Source organism: Pristiophorus japonicus, chromosome 4 (genome assembly GCF_044704955.1).
Source record: "Pristiophorus japonicus isolate sPriJap1 chromosome 4, sPriJap1.hap1, whole genome shotgun sequence".
Taxonomy (NCBI): domain Eukaryota; kingdom Metazoa; phylum Chordata; class Chondrichthyes; family Pristiophoridae; genus Pristiophorus; species Pristiophorus japonicus.
The window spans coordinates 130,478,567-130,501,238 of NC_091980.1; the positions used below are offsets into that span (position 1 = coordinate 130,478,567).

The 22,672-nt window shown below is 44.9% G+C and overlaps 1 protein-coding gene and 1 pseudogene across 1 annotated transcript; both read left to right on the plus strand.

Moving 5' to 3' along the window:
- The first annotated feature begins 5,557 nt into the window (after positions 1–5,557).
- On the plus strand, positions 5,558–14,356 carry LOC139262216 (ferritin heavy chain-like). The gene is made up of 4 exons (XM_070877361.1): positions 5,558–5,659; positions 8,441–8,587; positions 13,766–13,891; positions 14,201–14,356. The coding sequence occupies exons 1-4, from the start codon at positions 5,558–5,560 to the stop codon at positions 14,354–14,356; spliced, it is 531 nt and encodes a 176-aa protein (XP_070733462.1).
- A 5,079-nt stretch (positions 14,357–19,435) lies between these two features.
- On the plus strand, positions 19,436–22,023 carry LOC139262591 (ferritin heavy chain B-like; annotated as a pseudogene).
- The last annotated feature ends 649 nt before the right edge of the window (positions 22,024–22,672 follow it).

Genomic DNA, 22,672 nt, shown 5'->3' on the forward strand with positions numbered 1-22,672 from the left:
AAACTGCACTCAGCCAGTCAAGTGGAGAGTATTCCACCACACTCCTGACTTGTGCCTTGTCGATGCTGGAAAGACGTTAGGTGTCAGGAGGTGAGACACTCACCGCAAAATACCCAGCCTCTGGCCTGCTCTTATTACCAGAGTATTTATGTGGCTGGGCGAGTTCAGGTCCTGATCAGCGATGATCCCCAGGGGTGAATGCTGGGGAATTCAGCGGCAGTGAATGTTAAGGGCAGGTGGTTAGACTCTCGCTTTTTGCAGATAGTCATTGCCTGGCACTTGTGTGGTGCCATTGTTACTTGCCCATTATCAGCCCCACACTGAATGTCATCCAGGTCTTGCTGCATGTGGGCATGGACTGCTTCATTTTCTGATGTCTTGCAAATGGAACAGAACACTGTGTAATCATCAGCAAACATTCCCACTTCTGGCCTTTATGATGGAGGGAAGTTCATTGATGAAGCAGCTTAAGATAGCTGGGCCAAGGACACTGTCCTGAGGTATTCCTGCAGAGATGTCCTGGGGCTGAGATGATTGACCTCCAACAACCACTTCCTTTGTGCTAGATATGAGTCCAGCTCATCGAGAGTTTTCGATATTCGCATCGACTTCAATTTTGCAAGGGCTACTTGATGCCGCACTCCATCAGGTGCTGCCTTGCTGTGAAAGGTAGTCACTCTCACCTCACCTGTAATTCAGCTCCTTTGTACATGTTTGGACCAAGGCTGCAATGAGATCAGGAGCTGAGTGGTCCTGACACAACCCAAACTGGGCATCGGTGAGCAGATTATTGTCGACAAAATCTTCCCTCACTTTGCTGATGATTGAGTGTAGACTGATGGGGCGGTAATTGGCCTGAATGGATTTGTCTGGCTTTTTCTGGACAGGACGGACCAGAGCAGTTTTTCACATTGTTGGGTAGATGCCAGTGTCTCTGTACTGGAACAGCTTGGCTAGAGGTGTGGCCATGAATTTACAGATTGTGGTGCAATACAATTCTGCAGTTGCTGATGACACAGTGCCTCATGGATGCCCAGTTTTGAGCTGCGAGATCTGTTTTGAATCTATTCCATTTAACACTGGTCAAACCACTCACCATAAAGGAGGGTGTCCTCAGTGTGAAGACAAGACTTTGTCTCCACAAGGACTGTGTGGTGGTCACTGCTACCAATGCTGTCATGGACAGATGAATCTGTGACAGGTAGATTGCTGTGGATAAGATCAGTAGGTTTTTCCCTTGTGTTGATTCTCTCACCATCTGTCGGAAGCCCAATCTCGATGCTATGTCTTTCAGGACTCAGCCCGCTTGCTCAGTGCTACCGAGCCCCTCTTGGTGATGGACATTGAAGCCTATTGCTATATCAGTGCTTCTTCCAAGTGGCCTTCAACATGGAGGTGTACTGATTCATCAGCTGAGGGAGGGCGGTAGGTGGTAATCAGCAGGAGGTTTCCATGTCCAAGCTTGACCTAAACCCATGAGACTTGATAGGTCCAGATTAAATGTTCAGGACTCCTACCGCTACTCCCTCCCGACTGTATACCACTGAGCCGCCACTTCTGGTGTGTCTGCCCTTCTGGTGGGACAGGACATACGCAGGGATGGTGAAGGAGGAATCTGGGACATTGGCCGAAAGGTATGATTCTGTGATTATGACTATGTCAGGATGTTGCTTGACTAACCTGTGAGACAGCTCTCCCCATTTAGGCACAAGATACCAGATATTAGTGAGGAGGACTTTGCAGGGTCGACTGGGCTGGGTGTACCCATTGTCATGTCAGAAGCCGGTGCCGAGGTCAATGCCGGGTTGTCCATCCTGTTTTATTCGAATTATTGTTTCTCGTAACGGTTTGTTATAACTGATCGGCTTGCTTGGCCATTTCAGAGGGCAGTTAAGACTCAACCACATTTTTTTAGGTTTGGAGTCATATCGGCCAGATTTCCTTCCTGAAGGACATTAGTGAAGCAGATTGGTTTTTATGACAATCCGACAGCTCCCTGGGCAACATTACTGATACTAGCCTTTTATTCCAGATTTTAATTTAATTAACTGAATTTCAATTCCCCAGCTGCCATGGTGGGACTTTGGATTATTAGTCCAGGCCTCTGAATTACTTGTCCAGTAACTTAACCACGATGTTACCGCACTCTTTGCATCTCTCAATGGCACTTTTGGACTATCGATGTCACCACAATTCATACATTGATGAGTCACAATTCTACAAGTCATGTTGGGTTTTGCGTGCTGATGAGTTTCACGGCTTCATGTTTCAGATAAAACAAATTCTTCAGCTCACTCGATGTGAAAAACTTTACAGATGCCCTTGTTTTAAGAATTACATAGAATTTACAGCACAGAAAAAGGCCATTCAGCCTGGCAAATTGCAGTGGTGAGCGGTTCTTCTTGAACGTAAAACGCATCTAGGATGAGGTGAGGAAACGAATGGGACAAGATCGATTTAATTGTCTTTCAATCATGAGCATGGAGAGCGAAGTACTGAGAGGACTTGATTCACACACTGAGCCTCCTCCCAACTTCATTTAACCCTATCAGCATATCCTGCCAATCCTTCCTCCCTCATGTGTTTATCCATCTTCACCTTAAACACTGTCTCAACTATTCCTTTTGATAGCGAGTTAAAAATTCTGAACACTCTCTGAGTAAAGAAGTTTCTTTGAAGTCTCTCTTAGATTATTAATTCTAACTTTCTATATAATTCTATGGAGATCAGAACTGTGCGCAATACTCCAAGTGTTGTCTAGCCAAGGTTCTGTATAAACTTAACATGCTGCACAGGGATGTGGTTCAGTTCACCTCAACTGTGTTCTCCCTGTGGCCGAGGAGCTCCGTCCGGAGTCACAGTCTGTATTTCGTCCCCTACGGGTAACAACGGACATGATCTTTGCAGCACGCCAATTGCAGGAAAAATGCAGGGAGCAGCGCCAACCCTTATACATGGCATTTTTCGATCTTATAAAGGCCTTTGAGACTGTCGACCGTGAGGGTTTATGGAGCGTCCTCCCTCCATTTTGGATACCCACAAAAGTTTGTCAACATCCTTCGCCTGCTCCACGTCGACATGCATGCTGTGATCCTTATCAGCGGATTTGTTACAGACTCATTCCACATCCGAAGCGGGGTCAAACAGGGTTGCGTCATCGCTCCAAAGCTCTTCTCAATCTTCCTCGCTGCCAACTCCACCTCACTGTCAACAAGCTTCCTGCTGGAGTGGAACTAAACTACAGAATCAGTGGGAAGCAGTTTAACCTATGCCCTCTCCAGACCAGGTCCAAGACCACCCAAACCTCTGTCGTTGAACTGCAGTATGCGGACGACGCCTGCGTCTGCGCACATTCTGAGGCTGAACTCCAGGATTTAGTCGATGTCGTCACTGAGGCATATGAAATCATGGGCCTTGCACTTAACATCCATAAGGGAAAGTGCCTCCATCAGCCTGTCTTCGCCGCACAGCACGGCCCCCCGGACATCAAGATTCACGGCGTGGCCCTCGACAATGTGGACCACTTCCCATACCGCGGGAGCCTCCTGTCAACAAAGGCAGACATCGATGCGGAGATTCAATATCGCCTCCAGTGCGCCAGTGCAGCCTTCAGCTGCCTGAGGAAAGGAGTGTTCGAAGACCAGGCCCTCAAACCTACCACCAAGCTCACGCTCTACAGAACTGTAGTAATACCCACCCTACTGTATGGATCAGAGGCATGGACGACTTACAGAAGGCACATCTCGTCGCTGGAGATATATCACCAAAGATGCCTCCGTAAGATGCTGTAAATTCCCTGGGAGGACAGATGAACCGACATCAGTGTCCTCGCGCAGGCTAACATCCCCAGCATTGAAGCACTAACCACATGCGATCAGCTTTTCTGGGCAGGCCACTTAGTCCACATGCCAGACATGAGACTCTCTAAGCAACTGCTCTATGAGGAACTCCTTTATGGCAAACGAGCCAAAGTTGAGCAGTGGAAACGTTACAAGGACACCCTCAAAACCTCTCTGATGAAGTGCGACAGCACCACTGATGCCTGGGAGACCCTGGCCGAAGTCCATCCTAGTTGGAAAAAGTGTATCCGGGAGGGCGTTGAGCTCTTCGAATCTCAACCCTGCGAGCGTGAAGAGGTCAGGCACAGAAGGAACGTGTGGTATATCAGTGCCACCCACCCACTTCCCCCGACGAATATCTGTCCCATTTGTGACAGGGTCTGTGGCTTTCATGTTGGACTGTTCAGCCACCAACGAACTCACTTTAGGAGTGAAAGCAAGTCTTCCTCGATGCTGAGTGACTGCCTATGATGATGGGTTCAGCTGCAGGTATTCCTCGCTCTGAGCTCAGAACTGCGCCAATGGTTAACACTCATCTGTGCCTTTTTATCTCTAGAATTGACTATTTCAATGCTCTCCTGCTGGCCTTACATGCTCCATAAACTTAAGCTTATCCAAAACTCTGCTGCCCGTATCCTAACACACACCTAGTCCCACTCACCCATGACCCCTGTGCTTGTGGACCATCATTGGCTCCCGGTCTGACAGCGCCTCAAATTCAAGATTCTTATCCTTGTATTAAATCCCACCATGGCCCCTCCCTCACCTCTTTTCCCAGCACATTGATAATATCGGTGCTGTTTCCTGCTCTCACAATAAACTGGAACATTTAATTCACTATGTTCCCAATTTCCACCCTTCACTCACCTTCACATGGTCCATTTCTGTCACTTCACTTCCCTTTCTCGACTTCTCTGTCTATCGCCTCAGTCTATCAGACAAATATCCAATGAGTTGTTTGGATGTTGCTTCAAACCCGCAGATACCTGCAAATGATCAACCTACTGAACAATCCAGAACTCTTAAAAAGACACTGAATCGCAAACAACAGAGGATTCAATGAACCTTTCCAGGTGGCCATTAACTGGTCCAGGCAGAGCACGGTCGATAGGGTGTTCTCTCTGTCTGCCTGCCTTTGTTCCGCGGCTATATCCGTGCCCGGGTATCCCTGGATTGGGAGCACGCGGTGTCTGCCGGTATGCTTGAGGCTTTCCGTCATCGGAGGGCACCAGAGGGAGGGGAGCGCAGCGTGGATACAAGGAAATAATGTAAATTTTTAAAGTTTTTATGCTAGTTATGTCATAATGTGGATCTGACAGTTTATTCCCCCTTATAAAGGGAGCACTTATGGTTTAAGTGTTTCCGATAGCTGAATTAAAATGCCCAAAGAATAGAGAATCCAATTAAACCTGTGACTCTGGTTATTTGACCTGTGTTTGAGGAAAGTTCGGACAATTGAGATCCTCATTGAGATGTCAGCCAATGATGCTCATTCTTCAAAGATCTGATTGGCTCTGGGAGTCCATCTCCCTCCTCCCTTTACTTGATTGGTGCTCTGAGAAGATACAACTTCTGATTGGGTATTGATGACTGTCACTCATCATCAAGAGTGCCACACCCTGGATTATCCCTCAGTATAAATATTGGAGTTTGATATTAGTGAAATGTTATCTTTGTACTTCTAAAAAGTTTTTACTTTGGAAAAATAAAATATTAAGATGGCTTCTCAAGTGTGTCAGAATTACCACAAGGACTCTGAGGATGCTGTCAACAAGCAGATCAACATGGAGCTCTATTCCTCCTATGTTTATCTCTCTATGGTGAGTTTTGTATTTTTTGCCACTTTACAATGGAGACTATGTAATGTGAATTTATGAAATCCTGTGCTGTACCCAGCCCACCTATTTCTCTCTTTCTGCCCACCTTCCCCCAGCCCTGAATCTATGCAGTGAGTTCACTTTAAAGCTATAATATGATCCAATTTATCTTAATTTGTATTTATTAACAAATTCTCTTTGTTTCTTGCAGCAGCTGTATCATCTGATTATTTTGATTCTTTTTTTTCCTGGGATCTTGAGCTTGATGAAGTTTATTTGGAATACATTCTGTACACAATGCAAGGAATTCAGAATTTGTATCCTCATTCTAAATCACTGCATGGATTTTCCTTACCTTGCTGGTTCAATGGGTGATGTCATAAAAATAAATCTAGGCCATTTCGGAGGGATGTCAGGAAGTATTCTTTCCCACCAGTGTGGTGGAAATCTGAAACACTTTCTTTCTCAGCCATCCCTCACCTCCACGGGGAGGATGGGAAGAAAGTGTTATAAATGTTTCTGCTTCCCTCCTGTTCCTAGTATTTCTTGCCACTAATTTTAAGTACCAGTTTGTATCCTTCTGTCTTTCCTCTAACTTTTTGCAATCATAAAGCAGATAGTTAATCATCAATTGTCTGTGCTCAGTGGACTCTCCCTTAACCCCTGTGACCTTCACCAAGCACCCTCAAATTCTGAGGGGTTCTCCTAACTTTTATTCTGTGGTCCCTGGTTCTCCTCTACAATGCTTTGATTTGTGTAGACTGTCAAATTAATGCTGCTTGTGGTAGTTTTAATTCCTTGGCATGAATGCAGCCAGTAAAACTCGGTTAGTTTTTCTTTTTTTTTTTATATATGAATTCTGCATTGGGACTAGATCTAGTTTAGGCAGTTGCTTTTACTGCCTCTCAACTAGCCTGTACAAAATGTATTTGGGTTAATAAACAATTATTATTGGAGCATGCTACTGGTGACCAGGGTATAAATCTTGTGGCAATTCCTTCACCTAATTTCCAGAGCTACAATGAATATTGGGTGCCAAGATTCAGGTTCCAGTCTTAAGCATGTTCAATCAAAGCTGAATTGGTGATTATGGAGTGATGCAGCACAGGAGGCCATTCAGTCCATTGTGCCTTGCTGAATGTTGGGTGGAGCGATACAACTGTTTCCATAGCCTGCAAATTTTTCTAAATCACGTAAGAGGATGAGACTGGGGAATTAGTAATGGGCAACATAGAGATGGCAGAAAATCTGAACAAATATCTTGTGTCTGTTTTGACAGTGGAAGACAATAACATTCCAATGGTGGATAGTCAAGGGGCTATTGGGGGGAGGTACTTAATGCAATAACAATCACCTGAGGAAGTAGTACTCAGTAAGATAATTGGGCTCAATTATGTCCTGATGGCTTGCATCCTTGGGCCTTGAGAAGCAGGGATTGTGGATGTATTGGTTATAATTTACCAAAATTACCTGGATTCTGGGGAGGTCCCAGCAGATTGGAAAGCTGCAAATGTAATGCCCCTTTTTTTTTTTAAATAAAAGAAACTTTTGACCAGTTAGCCTAATATCTGATAGGGAAAATGTTGGAGTCCATTATTAACATCGCAGGGACATTTGGAAAAGCAAAATTTGATCAGGCAGAGTCGGCATGGATTTGTGAGGGGAAGTCGTGTTTGACAAATTTGCTGGAATTCTTTGAGGATGTAATGAACAGGGTGGATGAAAGTGAACCAGTGGCTGTTTTGTATTTGGACCTCCAGAAGGTATTTGAGAAGGTGCCACAAAAGATGACTGCACAAGATGAAAGTTCACAGGCTTTGGGGGTAATATATTAGCATTGATAGAGGATTGGCTAAAGAACCGAGTCAGGATAAATGGTTCATTCTCTGGTTGGCAACCAGGATCTAGTAGAGTGCCGCAAGGATCAGTGCTGGGACCCCAACTATTTACAATCTATATTACATTCTGTCCCTCCTTCCAAGTCGGTTATGTTGCCTAGTTTGTTCCTCCCAACTTTGTATCAGTAATGTGTGAGGAGAACACACTTCTGCAGAAGGACATAGGCAGGCTAAGTGAGTGGGCAAAAATTTGACTGTAGGAAAGTGAGGTCATGCACTTTAGCAGAACAAGAATCAAAGAGCAAATGTTTATTGAAATAGAGCAAGATTGCCAAGTGCCGCAGTACAGCAGGAGCGGAGCGGAGGGGGGTGGGGTGTGGTGGGTGCCTCTACTCATTTGGAATTCAATAAGTTCACCACATTCTTAAGTGTATAAGATTGAGGGGGCTTGACTGGGTGGATAGAGAGGATGTTTCCACTGATGGGGAAACTACAACTAGAGGGCATGATCTTAAAATAAGGGGCTGCCCATTTAGAACTGAAATATCTTGAGCGTTGTCAATCTGTGGAATTCACTGCCTGAGCTGTGGAAAGCTGAGACATTGAATAAATTTAAGACTGTAATACAGTTTCTTAAATGCTAAGGGGTTATGTGGGGATGAGTCCATGATCAGATCAGCCATAATCTTAAATGGTCGAACAGGCTCTGAGCTGTGTGGTCTACTCCTGTTCATATTTCTCAAGTTAGGTTTCCCTATGGCTGGAGCTGAGATTATCCAATGTATTTACCAGGTTAATTGAGTAGGTTCTAGTTTCCATAAATATACATACAAGTTCAGTGAGACTGAGCTCTTGAAGCAAGAAAAATGAGTTTGGCTTCATGTACAGTGCCCATGCTGATGGGTCTGCTATGCAATAATCAACTATTCTTCTGATCCCTCTGCAGTCCTTCTACTTTGACCGGGATGATGTTGCCCTGCGTCACTTTGCTGAGTTCTTCAAGGAGCAGTCACATGAGGAACGTGAGCATGCTGAGAAACTGATGGAATTCCAGAATCGGCGTGGAGGCCGAATCATCTTGGCAGACATCAAGGTTTGGCTCCATAAACGAGGGCCCTTCTGTTTGGCTTCCCTTAGACTGATTGTTCACAATACATTGTAAAGGAGTTGGTTCCAATTCTGCAGGAACCAGCAATTTGGACAAACTGGTCCATGCTGGTGATCAGGCTCCAGATGTCGTCCTCCCACCTTGCTTTATCCAGCAACATGTCGTTCTAATCCTTTTTCCCTCATGTACTTATTTAGCTTCCCCTCAAATACATCTATGCTGTTCACCTCATAAATTTGACACCGTTAGTTGACTTAATGCAGTAATTCAATATTCTAACATATTGGTTCATGGTAACCTAAACTTCTGATTTCATTTTTTCATCCCTAATTTCCTTCAATACTGTCCTATTTACAAATGTGTTTTTACTGTTTGTACTATTACATATGTGCCACCAGAGGGCACTGCAGTCAGACTTGCAGGTTACCTGTACAGGTGCGCCAGGCGCAGTACAGAAGGCAGGTCACCAGGTGTGATCCTCACCACCTCGAGTTCCATTAAATAAAGTCCTGTCCCCTCAGTACAGATTCACATGAGGCATGTAGTGAAGTCAAGGTCACTCTGGACCTACACCTTTATTTCAAGCTCTGGAATGCTGCACTTGCCTGAGACCTGTCCTTGTATACCTGTCTCTTGCAAGTGCATCACTGGTGGTAAGGTATGCTGGTGGTTACAGGTCAATCTTATTCGTCATGTATAGTATGTTATATATATTCACCCTCCCCCCAAGGTCTTGTTGTCTTTATAGGTTCAGTCTCAGGTGGTCTGTGCTCTAGCATGGAGCGTCTGAGTTGTGGTTCAGTTGTTTGCCTTGGTGTCTGTTTTTCTTTGGGTGTGGTTGCTGGTATCTTGCCTGGGCTGTCTGTTGCGATTGCCCTTTCCTCAGGTTGTTCTCTCCATCTGTCCATCAGTTGTGATGCGAGTTCCACATTGTAGTCTGCCCCTCTGGTTCCACAGTGTTGTTGGTAAATCTAATTTTGACTTGGCCTACATGCCTCTGGCAGGTTTTGCCATTGTCCATTTGTACTACCAGTAGCCTGTTTCCTTCCTTGCCCGTTACTGTCCCTGCAAGCCATTTGGGACCCCTGCCATAGTTTAGTACAAACACTTTGTCCCCTATCTCATTCCATCTCCCCCTCGAATTTCTGTCATGCTACTCAATCAGCTTATGGCGCTTTGCCTCAACGATTTCATGCATGTCTGGGAGGATTAATGAGTTCCTTGTTTTTAAAGTCTTTAACATCAACAGTTGCACAGGGGGATCCCAGTCAATGAGTGCGGACGAGATCTGTATGCCAGCAGCAGTCGCGACAGGTGATCCTGTAGCATGCGACCTTGTATTTTAAGCATGCCTTGTTTAATGATTTGCACTGCTCTCTCCACCTGTCTGTTGGAGGCCGGCTTGATGTGATTTATGCCATGGTCAATTAAAAAAATCTTGGAATTCTGTGCTGGTGAAGCACGGACCATTGTCACTGACCAATATGTCAGGGATTCCGTGCATTGCAAACGTAGTTGCAAGGTTTTCCAGTGGTGGAGGTTGTGCACGTGTTAAAAATAGTGCACTCTATCCACTTTTTGAAAATGCATCTACAACTACGAGGAACATTTTGGCCATGAATGGGCCTGCATAGTCGATGTGCACCCGCGACCACAGTTTGGTAGGCCAGTGCCCAGGGGCTCAGGAGACCCTCCCTAAAAGCATTGCTGAGCTGGGCACAAATGGTGCACCTTCGTACGCAGAGCTCCAAGTCCGCGTCAACACCAGGCCACCAGATGTGGGATCTGGCTATGGCCTTCATAATGATCCCCGGGTGCTCGCAGTGGAGCTCCCAGACAAATGCCTCTCTGCCTCGCAGAGGCATGTTTACTCGGCTGCCCCACATCAGGCAGTCTGCTTGTCGTGATAGCTCATGCATGCGCCTGTGAAAGGGTTTAATTTCTCGGGGCAGTCATCGCGAGCCAGTCACCAGTTAGGACACATCTTTTTACGAAGGATAGCGTGGGGTCGCTGGCCGTCCAGGCTCTGATTTGGCGAGCCGTCATTGGCGAACCTGTGGACTCCAAGGCATTGATTGCCATGACTATCTTCGTCCTCGTCATCAGACCCTTCCGTGGTCACCAGGGGTAGCCTGCTGATCGCGTCGGCACAGTTGTCTGTGTGCCTTATGGTATAGTCGTAGGACGCCAGCATGAGTGCCCACTGTTGAATTCTCACTGGGGCGTTAGCGTTTATTGCCTTGCTCTTGGATGTGAGGGGCTTGTGGTCGGTTTCTAACACGAACTTGGCTCCGAAAAGGTATAGTGCATCTTTTTGACACTGTACACGCACGCGAGCGCCTCCTTCTCTACCATTCTGTACCCGCGCTCCGCACGCGAAAGTGACCTGGAGGCATAAGCTATGGGTTGTAATTTGCCCGCACTATTGACATGTTGCAAAATGCACCCGACCCCATACGCTGACTCATCGCATGTGAGAACTAGCTTTTTAAATGGATCAAAGACTCAAAACACTGTTGGAACACAGAAGGTTGTGTGCCTTTATTGAAGGTGCATCCCTGCCACCCCCAAAACCAATCACACTCCTTCCTGAGTAGCACATGGAGAAGCTCCAGCAGCGTGCTCAAGTTCTGCATAAAGTTCCCAAAATAATTGAGTAGCCTGAGAAAGGCGTGCAGTTCTGGGGCCTGGGTGCCAGGCGAATTGCTTCTGTTTTGGACACTGTTGGGCAGATTCCATCAGTGGCAAACCTTCTGCCCAAAAATTCAACCACTGGTGCGAGAAACAGGCACTTTGATTTCTTGACTCATAGGCAGACCTGATCCAACCGCTTTCGTACTTCCTCCAAATTATGGAGATGGGAGTCGGTGTCCCTGCCCGTGATGAGTATGTCGTCTTGCAATACAACCGTCCCCGGGATGGATTTGATTAGACTCCATGTTGCACTGGAATATGGCAGCTGCCGACCTGATTACTGAATGGGCGTCGATTGTACATGAAAAGGCCTCTGTTAGTTGATGGTGAGTAGCTTGGATTCTTTGGTCAATTCTTGCGTCATATATACAGATGTGAGCTCTAGTTTTGAGAAGTTTACCTGCAGCCAATGTGGCAAATAAGTCCTCCACTCTGGGCAGTGGGTACTGGTCCTGTAGGGAGACTCTGTTTATGGTAGATTTGTAGTCCCCACAGATTCGTACAGATCCATCAGACTTCATGACTGGGACGATGGGACTTGCCCAGACGCTAAATTCCACAGGTGATATAATTCCTTCCTGCAGAAGCCTGCCTAGTTCGTGTTCAATCTTTTCCCTCATCACACAGGGTACAGCTCTGGCCTTGTGATGGAGCGGTTGAGCATCCTGTGATGTAGATTTTGACTTTGGCCCCTTTGAAAGTGCCCACACCTGGCTGAAAGATGTTCAAATTGCTTTATAACTGTTGAGCAGGAGGTCTGTCCCTCTAATGACATAGCATGGACATCATCCCATTTTCAGCTTAGTTTTGCCAGCCAGCTTCTCCCCAGCAGTGCTGGGGGGTCTCTGGGGACAATCCACAGGGGAAGTCTGTTCACTGTCCCTTTGTGTGTGACAGAGAGCATGGCGCTGCTGAGGACTAGTACGATTTCTTTGGTATAGGTCTTTAGTTTGGTGTCGACCCTTGAGTTTTGGTCTGTCTTTTATGCGGCCACAGTTGTTCAAATTGTTGAGGGCCCATGAGAGATTGACTCGCTCCTGTATCCAGCTCCATGTTGATGGGTATCCCATTGAGTCAGATCCTCATCATTTATAGGTGGCGTCCTGTTGTAGGAGCAGCGGCCATTGATCATGTTGACCCGCTGTACATCGGTGTCCCGGATACTGTCCCCACCGTCTTCTGGTCCGCTTTCCGACCCATCCGATTTGTATACCAGCCGAGCTGTTTTTTGCATAAGTGGGCGAAATGCCCTGTATATTCACAGTTCCTGCAAACAGCCTGCAGAAATTGACACCCCCTTGAGTGCCCACCCCCACACCTCCAGCACAGACCGCTTCCATTGTTCCCAAAGAATGAGCTGTGTCTGGCTGATCTCTTGAGCTTCTCTCAGTTTGTAGTTGATTGCTCGCATTGTGGGTTGATGTGTGAATGTCCTTTTCTGTGGCCCTTGATGGCTTCTTGTACCACTGCCTGCTGTCGAGAGCCTGTTCTCACAGTTTGGTCTGTGGGGGAGCAGCTTGTTTAATGCTGTGAACTACTTGTTCTGATATTTTGTTAGTTGTCGTACCTGCATTGTAAATCAACCTTGTTTCTTCTTCTCCCACCAAGAATGTCTGCAACCAGTGCTGCTGCCTCTAAGGTCAAGTTCTTGGTCTCTGAGCTTTTGGAATATGCCTGCTTGGCCTATTCCTTCAATGAAAAGTCTCTCAGCATTTCTCTCCTCAGTTCATCGGAGAACTCCCAGACTAGCCAACCTCAAGTTCTGCCACAAAGTTGGGTATGCTCTGGCCCACACAGCGTCTGTAGTTGTAGAACTTGTGTTTGGCCATGTGTCGGCTGCTTGCCAGCTTCAGGTCGTCTCTTACCAGTGTGCTCAATTCTTCAAATGACTTGGGTGCCAGCAGATCCTTCATTAAAGCGTATGTTTTCAAGCCACAGCTGGTCAAGAGATGAGCTCTTCTCTTGTCTGCTTTGTCGTCTCCTAACCAGTCTTTTGTTACAAAGCTTTGCTGGAGCCTTTCTATAAATCCCTCCCAATTGTCTCCAGCATTGTACTTTTCATCTAATCCGTTGTTTGCCATTCTGTAATCCCGTAACTTGTCGCCACTGTAAAGTCCTGTCCCCTCAGTACAGATTCTCACAAAGCATGTAGTGAAGTCAAGGTCACTCTGGACCTGTACCTTTTTATTTCACAGCTCTGGAATGCTGCACTTGCCTGAGACCTGTCCTTGTATACCTGTCTCTTGCAAGTGCACACCTGGTGGTAAGGTATGCTGGTGGTTACAGGTCATATCTTATCAGTCATGTATAGTATGTTAGGATACAGTTATATATAATAATGTAAGATATATGACACATTAAATGAACTAAGGTCACTACAGTTAAAGTACAATACATTGCCTCGTGGAGTCATTATCAGAGCATCTAAAGACAAAAAAAAACTTAGTTTAATCTGACTTTCCTCTTCAGAAACCAGAGCAGGATGAGTGGAGCAATGGTCTGGAGGCCATGCAGAGAGCTCTGCAGATGGAGAAGAATGTGAACCAGAGTCTGCTGGATCTGCACAAACACTCCACTGGGAGCACTGACCCTCATGTAAGTTTCCCAATGCTTCAATGTGGGCTTTTGGTTAAGTTGCTGTCCTTGAACTTAATTTAAAAAGATCTCTGTGCCCAATAGCTTTGTGTTGGGTCTATTTCAGGGAAGATTTTGTAAGTGTCTGATCCCAGAACATTTTTGTAAAGCAAGTTTTCATCTAAATGATGCAGTAATTCCATCAATTTCAATTGCACCACTTAACTATCCTTGAGTCCAAGAGGACTAAAATCCCAACTCTCAAGCAGTAAGCTCCAATGTTCCTTGATATCTGCTACTGGCCATAACTCCTTTCTGTTTCTCCTTCAGTTGTGTGACTTCCTGGAGACCCACTACTTGGATGAACAAGTGAAGATGATCAAGAAGCTTGGAGATCACATCACCAACCTGAAGAGACTGGGAGCCCCTGAGAATGGCCTGGGAGAGTACCTGTTTGATAAGCACACCTTGGGGGAGAGTGACTGATGCTTCTGATCAGTACTCTTGTTTATACAATATGTGTGAGACTCTGTCCTACATAAAATGATGGATTTGTACAGGCTGAGACCTGGGCTCTTGATGTGAAATGTAATCAACTGTAAATAAACTGTTCAATATTGGACTGGGTTTTGTCTCCTTGCAATTAGTGGTTGCTTATTTTCCATTTACTGTAACTTGTTTGCAGCACAAGTATTGCACTAGGCTATGCAACAATCATACATTGGCCTCCTGTGCTGTAACCACTCAGCTGGCTCTCCAAGAGCACTTCAGCTCGTCCTACTCCCTTGCATTTTCCCTGTTGCCCTGCAATGTTTTTCCTTCATGTACTTGTTAAATCCTATGATTGAAAATGTCTTCACCACCCTCTCGGACAGTGCAATCCAGATATTAACCACTCATTGCATAAAAGTTTATCCTCGTGTCAGCTGTGGTTCTTCTGCCAATTGTCTTAAATTTGTGTCTGCTGGTTCTCGTCCCTTCTACCAGTGTTAATAGTCCTATAATTTTGCTCGTTGCTGGGGTAATTTCAATCTATTGACAGTTATATTCATAAAAACATAAATAAGAGCAGTTGTTGTCCATTTTGGTTCTGTAAAGACTGCACCACCATTAAATATGATCATAACTAATCCTTTACCACCACCATGTTCATGCTTTTACCCCATCGCCCTTGATGCCTTTTGTATCAAGATATCTCACATCCTTAAATATATTCAGCAATTGGGCTCCACTGCCTTCTGCAGTCAATACTTCCCCAGTTTCCCCATCCTGAGTGAAAACATTTATTATCTTTGTGCTAAATTTCCTACAGCATATTCTGAGCCTGTGACTTTTTATTCTCAACTTCCCAGCAAAGGGCTACTTCCTCCCCACATCCAATCTCTCCAAACCAGTCTGAATTTTATGATTTAATAAGATCCCCTTTCACTCTTCTGGTGAATACAGGCCTGGTCAAGCTATTCTCTCGTCATACGACAATCTTTCCATCCAAGGAATCAGTCTGGTGGAACTTCGCTGCGCTCTTAAGGAGACCCAAACCTGTGCACAATACACCAGGTGTAGTTTCACCAAGGCCATGTATAATTGTAGTAAGACATTCTTGCTCCTGTACTGTGGAAAAATTGTCAATATTAAATTTGGTTTCCTCCTCCAAATCTATTTAGAAATGTGATTAGTTGGGGCCCAAGCACCGATCCCTGTGGTATCCCACTAGTCACGACTCACCACCCAGGAAAAGACCTGTTTATTCCGACTGTGTTTTCTATCAATTAACCAATTTTCAATCCACAGTATATTACCCCCAATCCCATGTGCTTTAATTTTGCGCACTAACCTCTTGTGGGACTTTATCAAAGGCCTTCTGAAAATCCAAATACACGACATCCACTGGTTCTCCCTTATCTAATCTCAGTTACATCCTCGAAAAAAACTCCAGTAGGTTTGTCAAACACAATTTTCTTTTCATAAATCCATATTGACTTTGTCTAATCCCGTTGATAGTTTCTAAGTGTCCCTTTATCACATTCTACTAATGTTAGGCTAACCGGGCTGCAGTTACCTGTTTTCTTTCTCCTTCCTTTTTAAAATAGTGGGGTTACATTTGCCACCCTCCATTCTGCGGCAACTGTTCCATAATCTGTAGAAATTTGGACGATGATAACCAATGCAACCACTATTTCCATGGCTACCACTTTTATTCCTCTGGGATGCAGATTATCAGGCCCTGGGGATTTATCAGCTTTCAGTCCCATTAGTTTCTCCAGCACTATTTTCTGACTAATAATCATTACCTTTAATTTCTCTTGCTCACGAGATCCTTAGTTCCCTAGCATTTCTGTGATGTTATTTGTGTCCTCTTCTGTAAAGACAGAACCAAAGTATTTAATTGTTCTGCCATTTCCTTGTTCCCCATTATAAATTATCCCATTTGTGACTGAAAAGGAGCTACATTTGTCTTCACTAATCTTTTTCTTTTTACAGACTGGGAGAAACTTTTACAGTCGGTTTTTATGATCCTTGCAAGTTTAGTCTCACACTATTTTCCTCCTCTTAAACAATCTCTTGGTCCTTTTTTGCTGAATACTAAATTGCTCCCAATCCTCAGGAGTGCTACTTGTTCTGGCAACTTTGTATGACTCCTCTTTGGATCTAATACTATCCTTATATTCTTGTGCAAACCATGGTTGGGCCACTTTTCCTTTTGTGTTTTTGCAGCAGAAAGGAATGTATAATTGTTGCAATTCATGTATTCGTTACTTAAATGTTAGCCATTGACTATCCACCATCATGCCTTTTAATGACTCTTCCCAATCTATCATAGCCATTCCTCATACATTCATAGTTTCCTCTGTTTAGATTTAGGACCTAGTTGTGGATTGGACAACTTCACTTTCAATCTTCATAAAGAATTCAATTATGTTATGATCATTCTTCCCGAAAGGACCCCGCACAAAAAGACTATTAATTAACCCCTTCTCATTGTACAATACCCAATCTACGATAGGTATTCAGACATGTTGAAGATCTAATTTCAATTGTACGTATATGTAACGACTCAAAAATCTGGTTCCTGTAAACTCACTCAGGTGCAACATCATCCATCTTTATTCCAGCCCAAGAGTGCCAGTGTGACAAAGACATCCAGCTTATATACAGGTGATCAAGCACACATGCCACGTGTGTCCAGCCCGATGATCTCCAACCGCGGCGCCCTCTGGTATCTTGTGACTCCCAAGCATTAAGACATAAGAGTATATTTTGCAAATTCTATTCATGCATTTCAATCTAGCGTTGCAACGCTGTAATACAACAAGTGAAAATGTTCACGTTTGTTCAGCCACATAAGGCAGTGAGACCACAGGTACATTTTAGTGTCTTAAAGGAGGCAGAGAGGTTTACATAATAACATGCTATGCCATTTGGCACCTCGAGCCTGTTCCGCCATTCAGTAAAATCATGGCTGGTCTGATCTTGGTCTCAATACTTTCCTGCCTGTTCCCCATAACCCTTGACTCCGCTATTGTTCAAAAATCTATCTATCTCCACCTTAAATGTATTCAATGACGCTGCCTCCACACATGCGCACACACACACAGACACACACAGTACTGAGTGAATGCCGCACTGTCAGAGGGGCAGTACTGAGGGAGTGCCGCACTGTCAGAGGGGCAGTACTGAGGGAGTGCCGCACTGTCAGAAGGGCAGGACTGAGGGAGCGCCGCACTGTCAGAGGGGCAGGACTGAGGGAGCGCCGCACTGTCAGAGGGACAATACTCACAGGATTCGTCACTGTCGGAGGAGCAGCACTAAGGGATTGCCACACTGTCTGAAGGGCAGTACTGGGGGATTGTTGTACAGACTCATGTTTGATTCAGGTTGGTCAACTGTGCTCATTGGTGGCATCTCCCCCGAAAGGGTAGTGCCTGTGGTGTGATTGGTGGCTCTGGATCTGAATCACTGCCGCACTCTCTGCCCCATCTAAAGCAGAGTTTTAATCCAAGGGAACACCTCTCATCAGCTCATCGAGGACTGAACCACTTCTGCACTGAAATCAGACGTCACGGCTTTGGATCTCTGGGATACACCAGCATGAAAGGTCAATGACCAGAGGGGAGAGATGAGGACGATTATTTTAACGCAGCGAGTTGTTGTGATCCGGAACGCACTGCCTGAAAGGGCGGTGGAATCAGATTCAACAGCAACTTTGAAGAGGGAATTGCATATACACTTGACAAAAGTTGCAGGGCTATGGGGAAGTAGCTGACGAGTGGGACGAATTGGATCGCTCTTACAAAGTGCCTGCACAGGCACGATGGGCCGAATGGCCTCTTTCTGTGCTGATAGAATCTATGATGAGCCAGACAGTTAGAGCATATCTGAGCCTCATCATTTCAATCAGATTTAAATATTCATCATTTCAATCAGATTTAAATATTCTTTCGAGTCACTGAAAACCGACTGTAAAAGGACTCGTCTAACACATCAAATTGAGGGGCAGGAAAAGACCAGCTGGTCCATCAAGCCTGCCCCAAAACATGCCGGAGCAAATAATAGAATGATAGAATGGGTACAGCACAGAGGGAGGCCATTCGGCCTGTCGAGCCCGTGCCGGCTCTAGTCGAGAGCACTTCAGCTAGTCCCACTCCCCCGCCCTTCCCCTGCAACCCTGCTATTAATTTTTCCTTCAGGTACTTATCCAATTCCCTTTTGAAAGCCACGATTGAGTCTACCTCCACCACCCTCTCGGGCATTGCATTCCAGATCCCAACCATTCGCTGTGGAAACATGTTGATTTGGTTCTTTTGCCAGTCACTTTAAATCTGTGTCCTCTGGTTCTCGACCCTTCTGCCAACGGGAACAGTTCCTGTCTATCGATTCTGTCCAGACACCTCATGATTTTGAATCCCTCTATCAAATGGAGATGTGGGTGACAATGTGTGCAGTAATGTTCACTCCCTCTCATTCTCGCTCAATATATTGAATTTTACCAGACATCATTCCATGAGAATAAAAATGAAAGATTGTTGATGCCCCCATGTAGCCAATCCTCAGACACATGCCCATTCTCTGTATTCGAACTGGGGGCAGTTCACACCACCCACAAGATGGAATTCCCATTCCACTGGCCAATGCTTGGTTTGTAAATGCACCAAGACGACTTGATTGCTTTGAATATTGTCTCAGTGCCACAGAAACTTGCAAGTAACAAACTTCGCCAGATTATGAAAAACCCCTTTGGCGAAAGTAGAAAATTATAATTTCATTCAAGTGAGAGCGTTAAACAACGGCACACTTTTAGATTTGAAGACGTTCAAGGAACCCAAAGGCAGTGACATCACCAAGACTGATCTCCCCCAGACCCCTCCTACAAATCCCCTCTCCTTTGTTAATTGGTGCCTCAATTCAGGGAAGATTCCTGATTGGCTCTGAGGGATTGTCAATCATCATTGGTGATGTCATACCCTGTTTGAATGCAGCTGTTCCAATAGTATAAATACAGGAGCTTGCACAAGACAGTGTGAGTTTTAGAACTGTGCAGAGGATAGTGAAATATAGATAGTGAAGATGGCCTCCCAAGTGTGTCAGAACTACCACAAGGACTGTGAGGCTGCTGTCAACAAGCAGATCAACATGGAGCTCTGTTCCTCCTATGTTTATCTCTCCATGGTGAGTTGTGTATTCCTTGTTGCTGCATTCTGAAAAGTTGTTAATTCTCCAGTTCAATGAATTGGCTTTATGTTGTATTTCTCTGGACTTCCTTCCCTGGGGGAGCAGAATCTTTGGGCAGTGAGAACTTCAGGTGTGTAATACAGGGGTTCTTGTTGAGTTCATGGACTGCTCCTGACAGCAGCTGCCCTCTATTGAGGTTTAATATCGGAAACCAGATCAGCTGCTGCCTGAGTGTGTGACAGAAGAGCACAAACCTGGTCAGGGGCCTGTTGCCCTGAAACAATGTTCAGTTTCAGGTGGGGGACTGCAGTGAGTGAAATGTGGGTAGGTTCTCACTTGTGCTCTCATTAATTGGAGGTGATGTACTGAGAATCCTGCTGTTGGAGCCCTGCTCACTGCTGAGATCTCTTGCACTATTGCTGTGTAAACTACTGGAGTGGAGGATTTTTCTCACTCCATGTCCAAACTTTGATTCGAATGGAAGAAGAATCATTTCTATAATGCCTTTCACTACCTTGGAATATCCAAAGTGCTTTGTAGCCAATGAAGGAGTTAAGTGTAGTTACCTGTTATGTGGGAAATGCAGCAGCCAATTAGTGCACAGGATGCTCCCACAAACTGAAATGAGATAATGATCAGATCATCTGTTTTTGTGGTGTTGGTTGAGGGATAAATATTAGCCAGGACACTGCAGAGAGCTCCCTGCAGTAGTATTTAGAACATGGTGAAGGCTTGAGGAACCAATGGCTGACTCCTGTCATTCACTCAGATCATTGCTAATCTTGTACCTCAACTCCACCTCCTGCACTGTCCCCATATCCTTTGCTATCCAAAAGTCTATTGCTCTTGAATATACTCTGACTGGAATTCTCTAGCCCAGGAGTTGTGGAGGCTCAAAGAGTCATCACATTGAGTTTAGAAATTCCTCCTCATCTCAGTCCTCAATGACCCCTGGTTCTCGACTGTCCAGCAAGGGGAACCATCCTCCCTGCATCCAATCCTTCAAGTCCTGTAAGAATTTTGTACATTCCTAATGACCTCACCTCTCATCCATCGAACCTTGAGAATAGAGGCTCAGTCTGCTCAATCTCTCCTTGATCTTTCACATGCACCTGATGACTGACACACTCTTGTGTGAATGACAAAGTAGAGGAGGTATTGCTTATCCAGGAGTAGAATTTAGTTTGACTGGACATTAAATATAATCCTGAACTTTAGTTTTATATGTTCAACCAGCAACGGAAAAACTTTCATCATACTAATGGGGAGCTGAGGCTCAACTCCAATTGATGAAGTCAATGGCATTTTGCTAGTTTGCAAATGGTGTTTATCTTTAGAATTCATTCACTCGGGGGGGAAAAATAACTCTTGCATTGTATATGAAGATCAAGGTCTAAATAGGCTGTCTTAATTTCTCTCTGCAGTCATTCTACTTTGACCGGGATGATGTTGCCCTGTGTCACTTTGCTGAGTTCTTCAAGGAGTAGTCACATGAGGAACGTGAGCATGCTGAGAAACTGATCCAATTCCAGAATCGCCGTGGAGGACGGATCATCTTGTCTGACATCAAGGTTTGGTTCAATTATCTAGTGGCCTTCTGTCTGGATACCCTTCGACCTGATTGATTCAAATACCTCCTAAAGCAATTGATTTCATGGTTGTGGTAGTGGAATTCAGTAATTCTATATTCCTGTGACATTGTTTATGGTAAAATGGACTTCTGGTTGCTTTTTTTAAATACTATTTTCCTTTGTATTGTCTTTTGTATTTTGTTTGTTCCATTGTAAGTGAACTGCCTATGATTTTCCTCTTCAGAAACCAGAGCAGGATGAGTGGAGCAATGGTCTGGATGCAATGCAGAGAGCTCTGCAGATGGAGAAGAATGTGAACCAGAGTCTGCTGGATCTGCACAAACTCTCCACTGGGAGCACTGACCCTCATGTAAGTTCCTCATGTGGGTTTCTGGGCAACTTGGAGATGGTGGAACATTGCTATCCTTGAGCTGTTTCAAAAGTGCTCCATGCCCAATAGCTTTGTTTTTAAGGGGGGGGGGTGGTCTCTCTTGGGTTCTTCAGGGGGTGGGGGAGAGGACCATGAAGTTGGCCTGCTGTGGACATTGAGACATAAATGGGTCCCAATGTTTCCAGGATCTAAGCTCACATTGTACAGTAGCTACTGGATCATTAGAGCAAATGTACATCAATTTCAATTGCCCTACCTGATCCTTCTCCACTCTGAGAATTAAAATCCTAACTTTGGGGGGGGGGGGATGCTCTGATCCTTGATATCTGCTACTGGCCATAACTCATTTCCCTCTTCTCTTTCAGTTGTGTGACTTCCTGGAGACCCACTACTTGGATGAACAAGTGAAGATGATCAAGAAGCTTGGAGATCACATCACCAACCTGAAGAGACTGGGAGCCCCTGAGAATGGCATGGGAGTGTACCTTTTTGACAAGCACACTCTGGGGGAGAGTGACTAAACTGACTGGGATCAAGCTTATTGTGTTTAGTACTTGCATTTATATAATCAGGCCCATATACTGTAGGGAATGAAGGCTTGTGACTTTGTGCAAAAAGAGCTGAAACCCACAACAGTAAATAAACTGTTCAACATTGGGCTGTGTTTTGTCACCTTGTAAATTTGAGTGGTTACTTATTTTTCATTTAACATAACTTTATTTCCATCAAACAAGAATTACACTGACCTGTGCAACATTTATATGGGATTCAGTCCTATGAAATGTGTTTTCCCCTTGTGTAATGTCTATATATTGACTGGGCCATTCAGGCACCTGTTATAAGATCTAAAATGTTCAATGGTGTGTTTGGACAACTGACAGTCCCATGGGATATTGGCCCAGTGACCAAAAGTCTGGTCAGAGGTATGTATTGAGAAGGTACAGAGATGTTTAGGAAGGCATGTCTCGAGCTTGGGACTGATAAGCTGTATCCAATGATCTGTCTTTGTACAAATGACAATTCAATCCAACAAGATGTAACATCTGCTAACCTCAGGGCCAATTTGCAAGTAATTCATTGTTGCACCATTTCAGTTCAATGAAGAAAAAGTCCTGGATTAGCTTCCTATTTAGTCTATCTGCCTTGTGAACGAACAGCAGTTTGTATTCA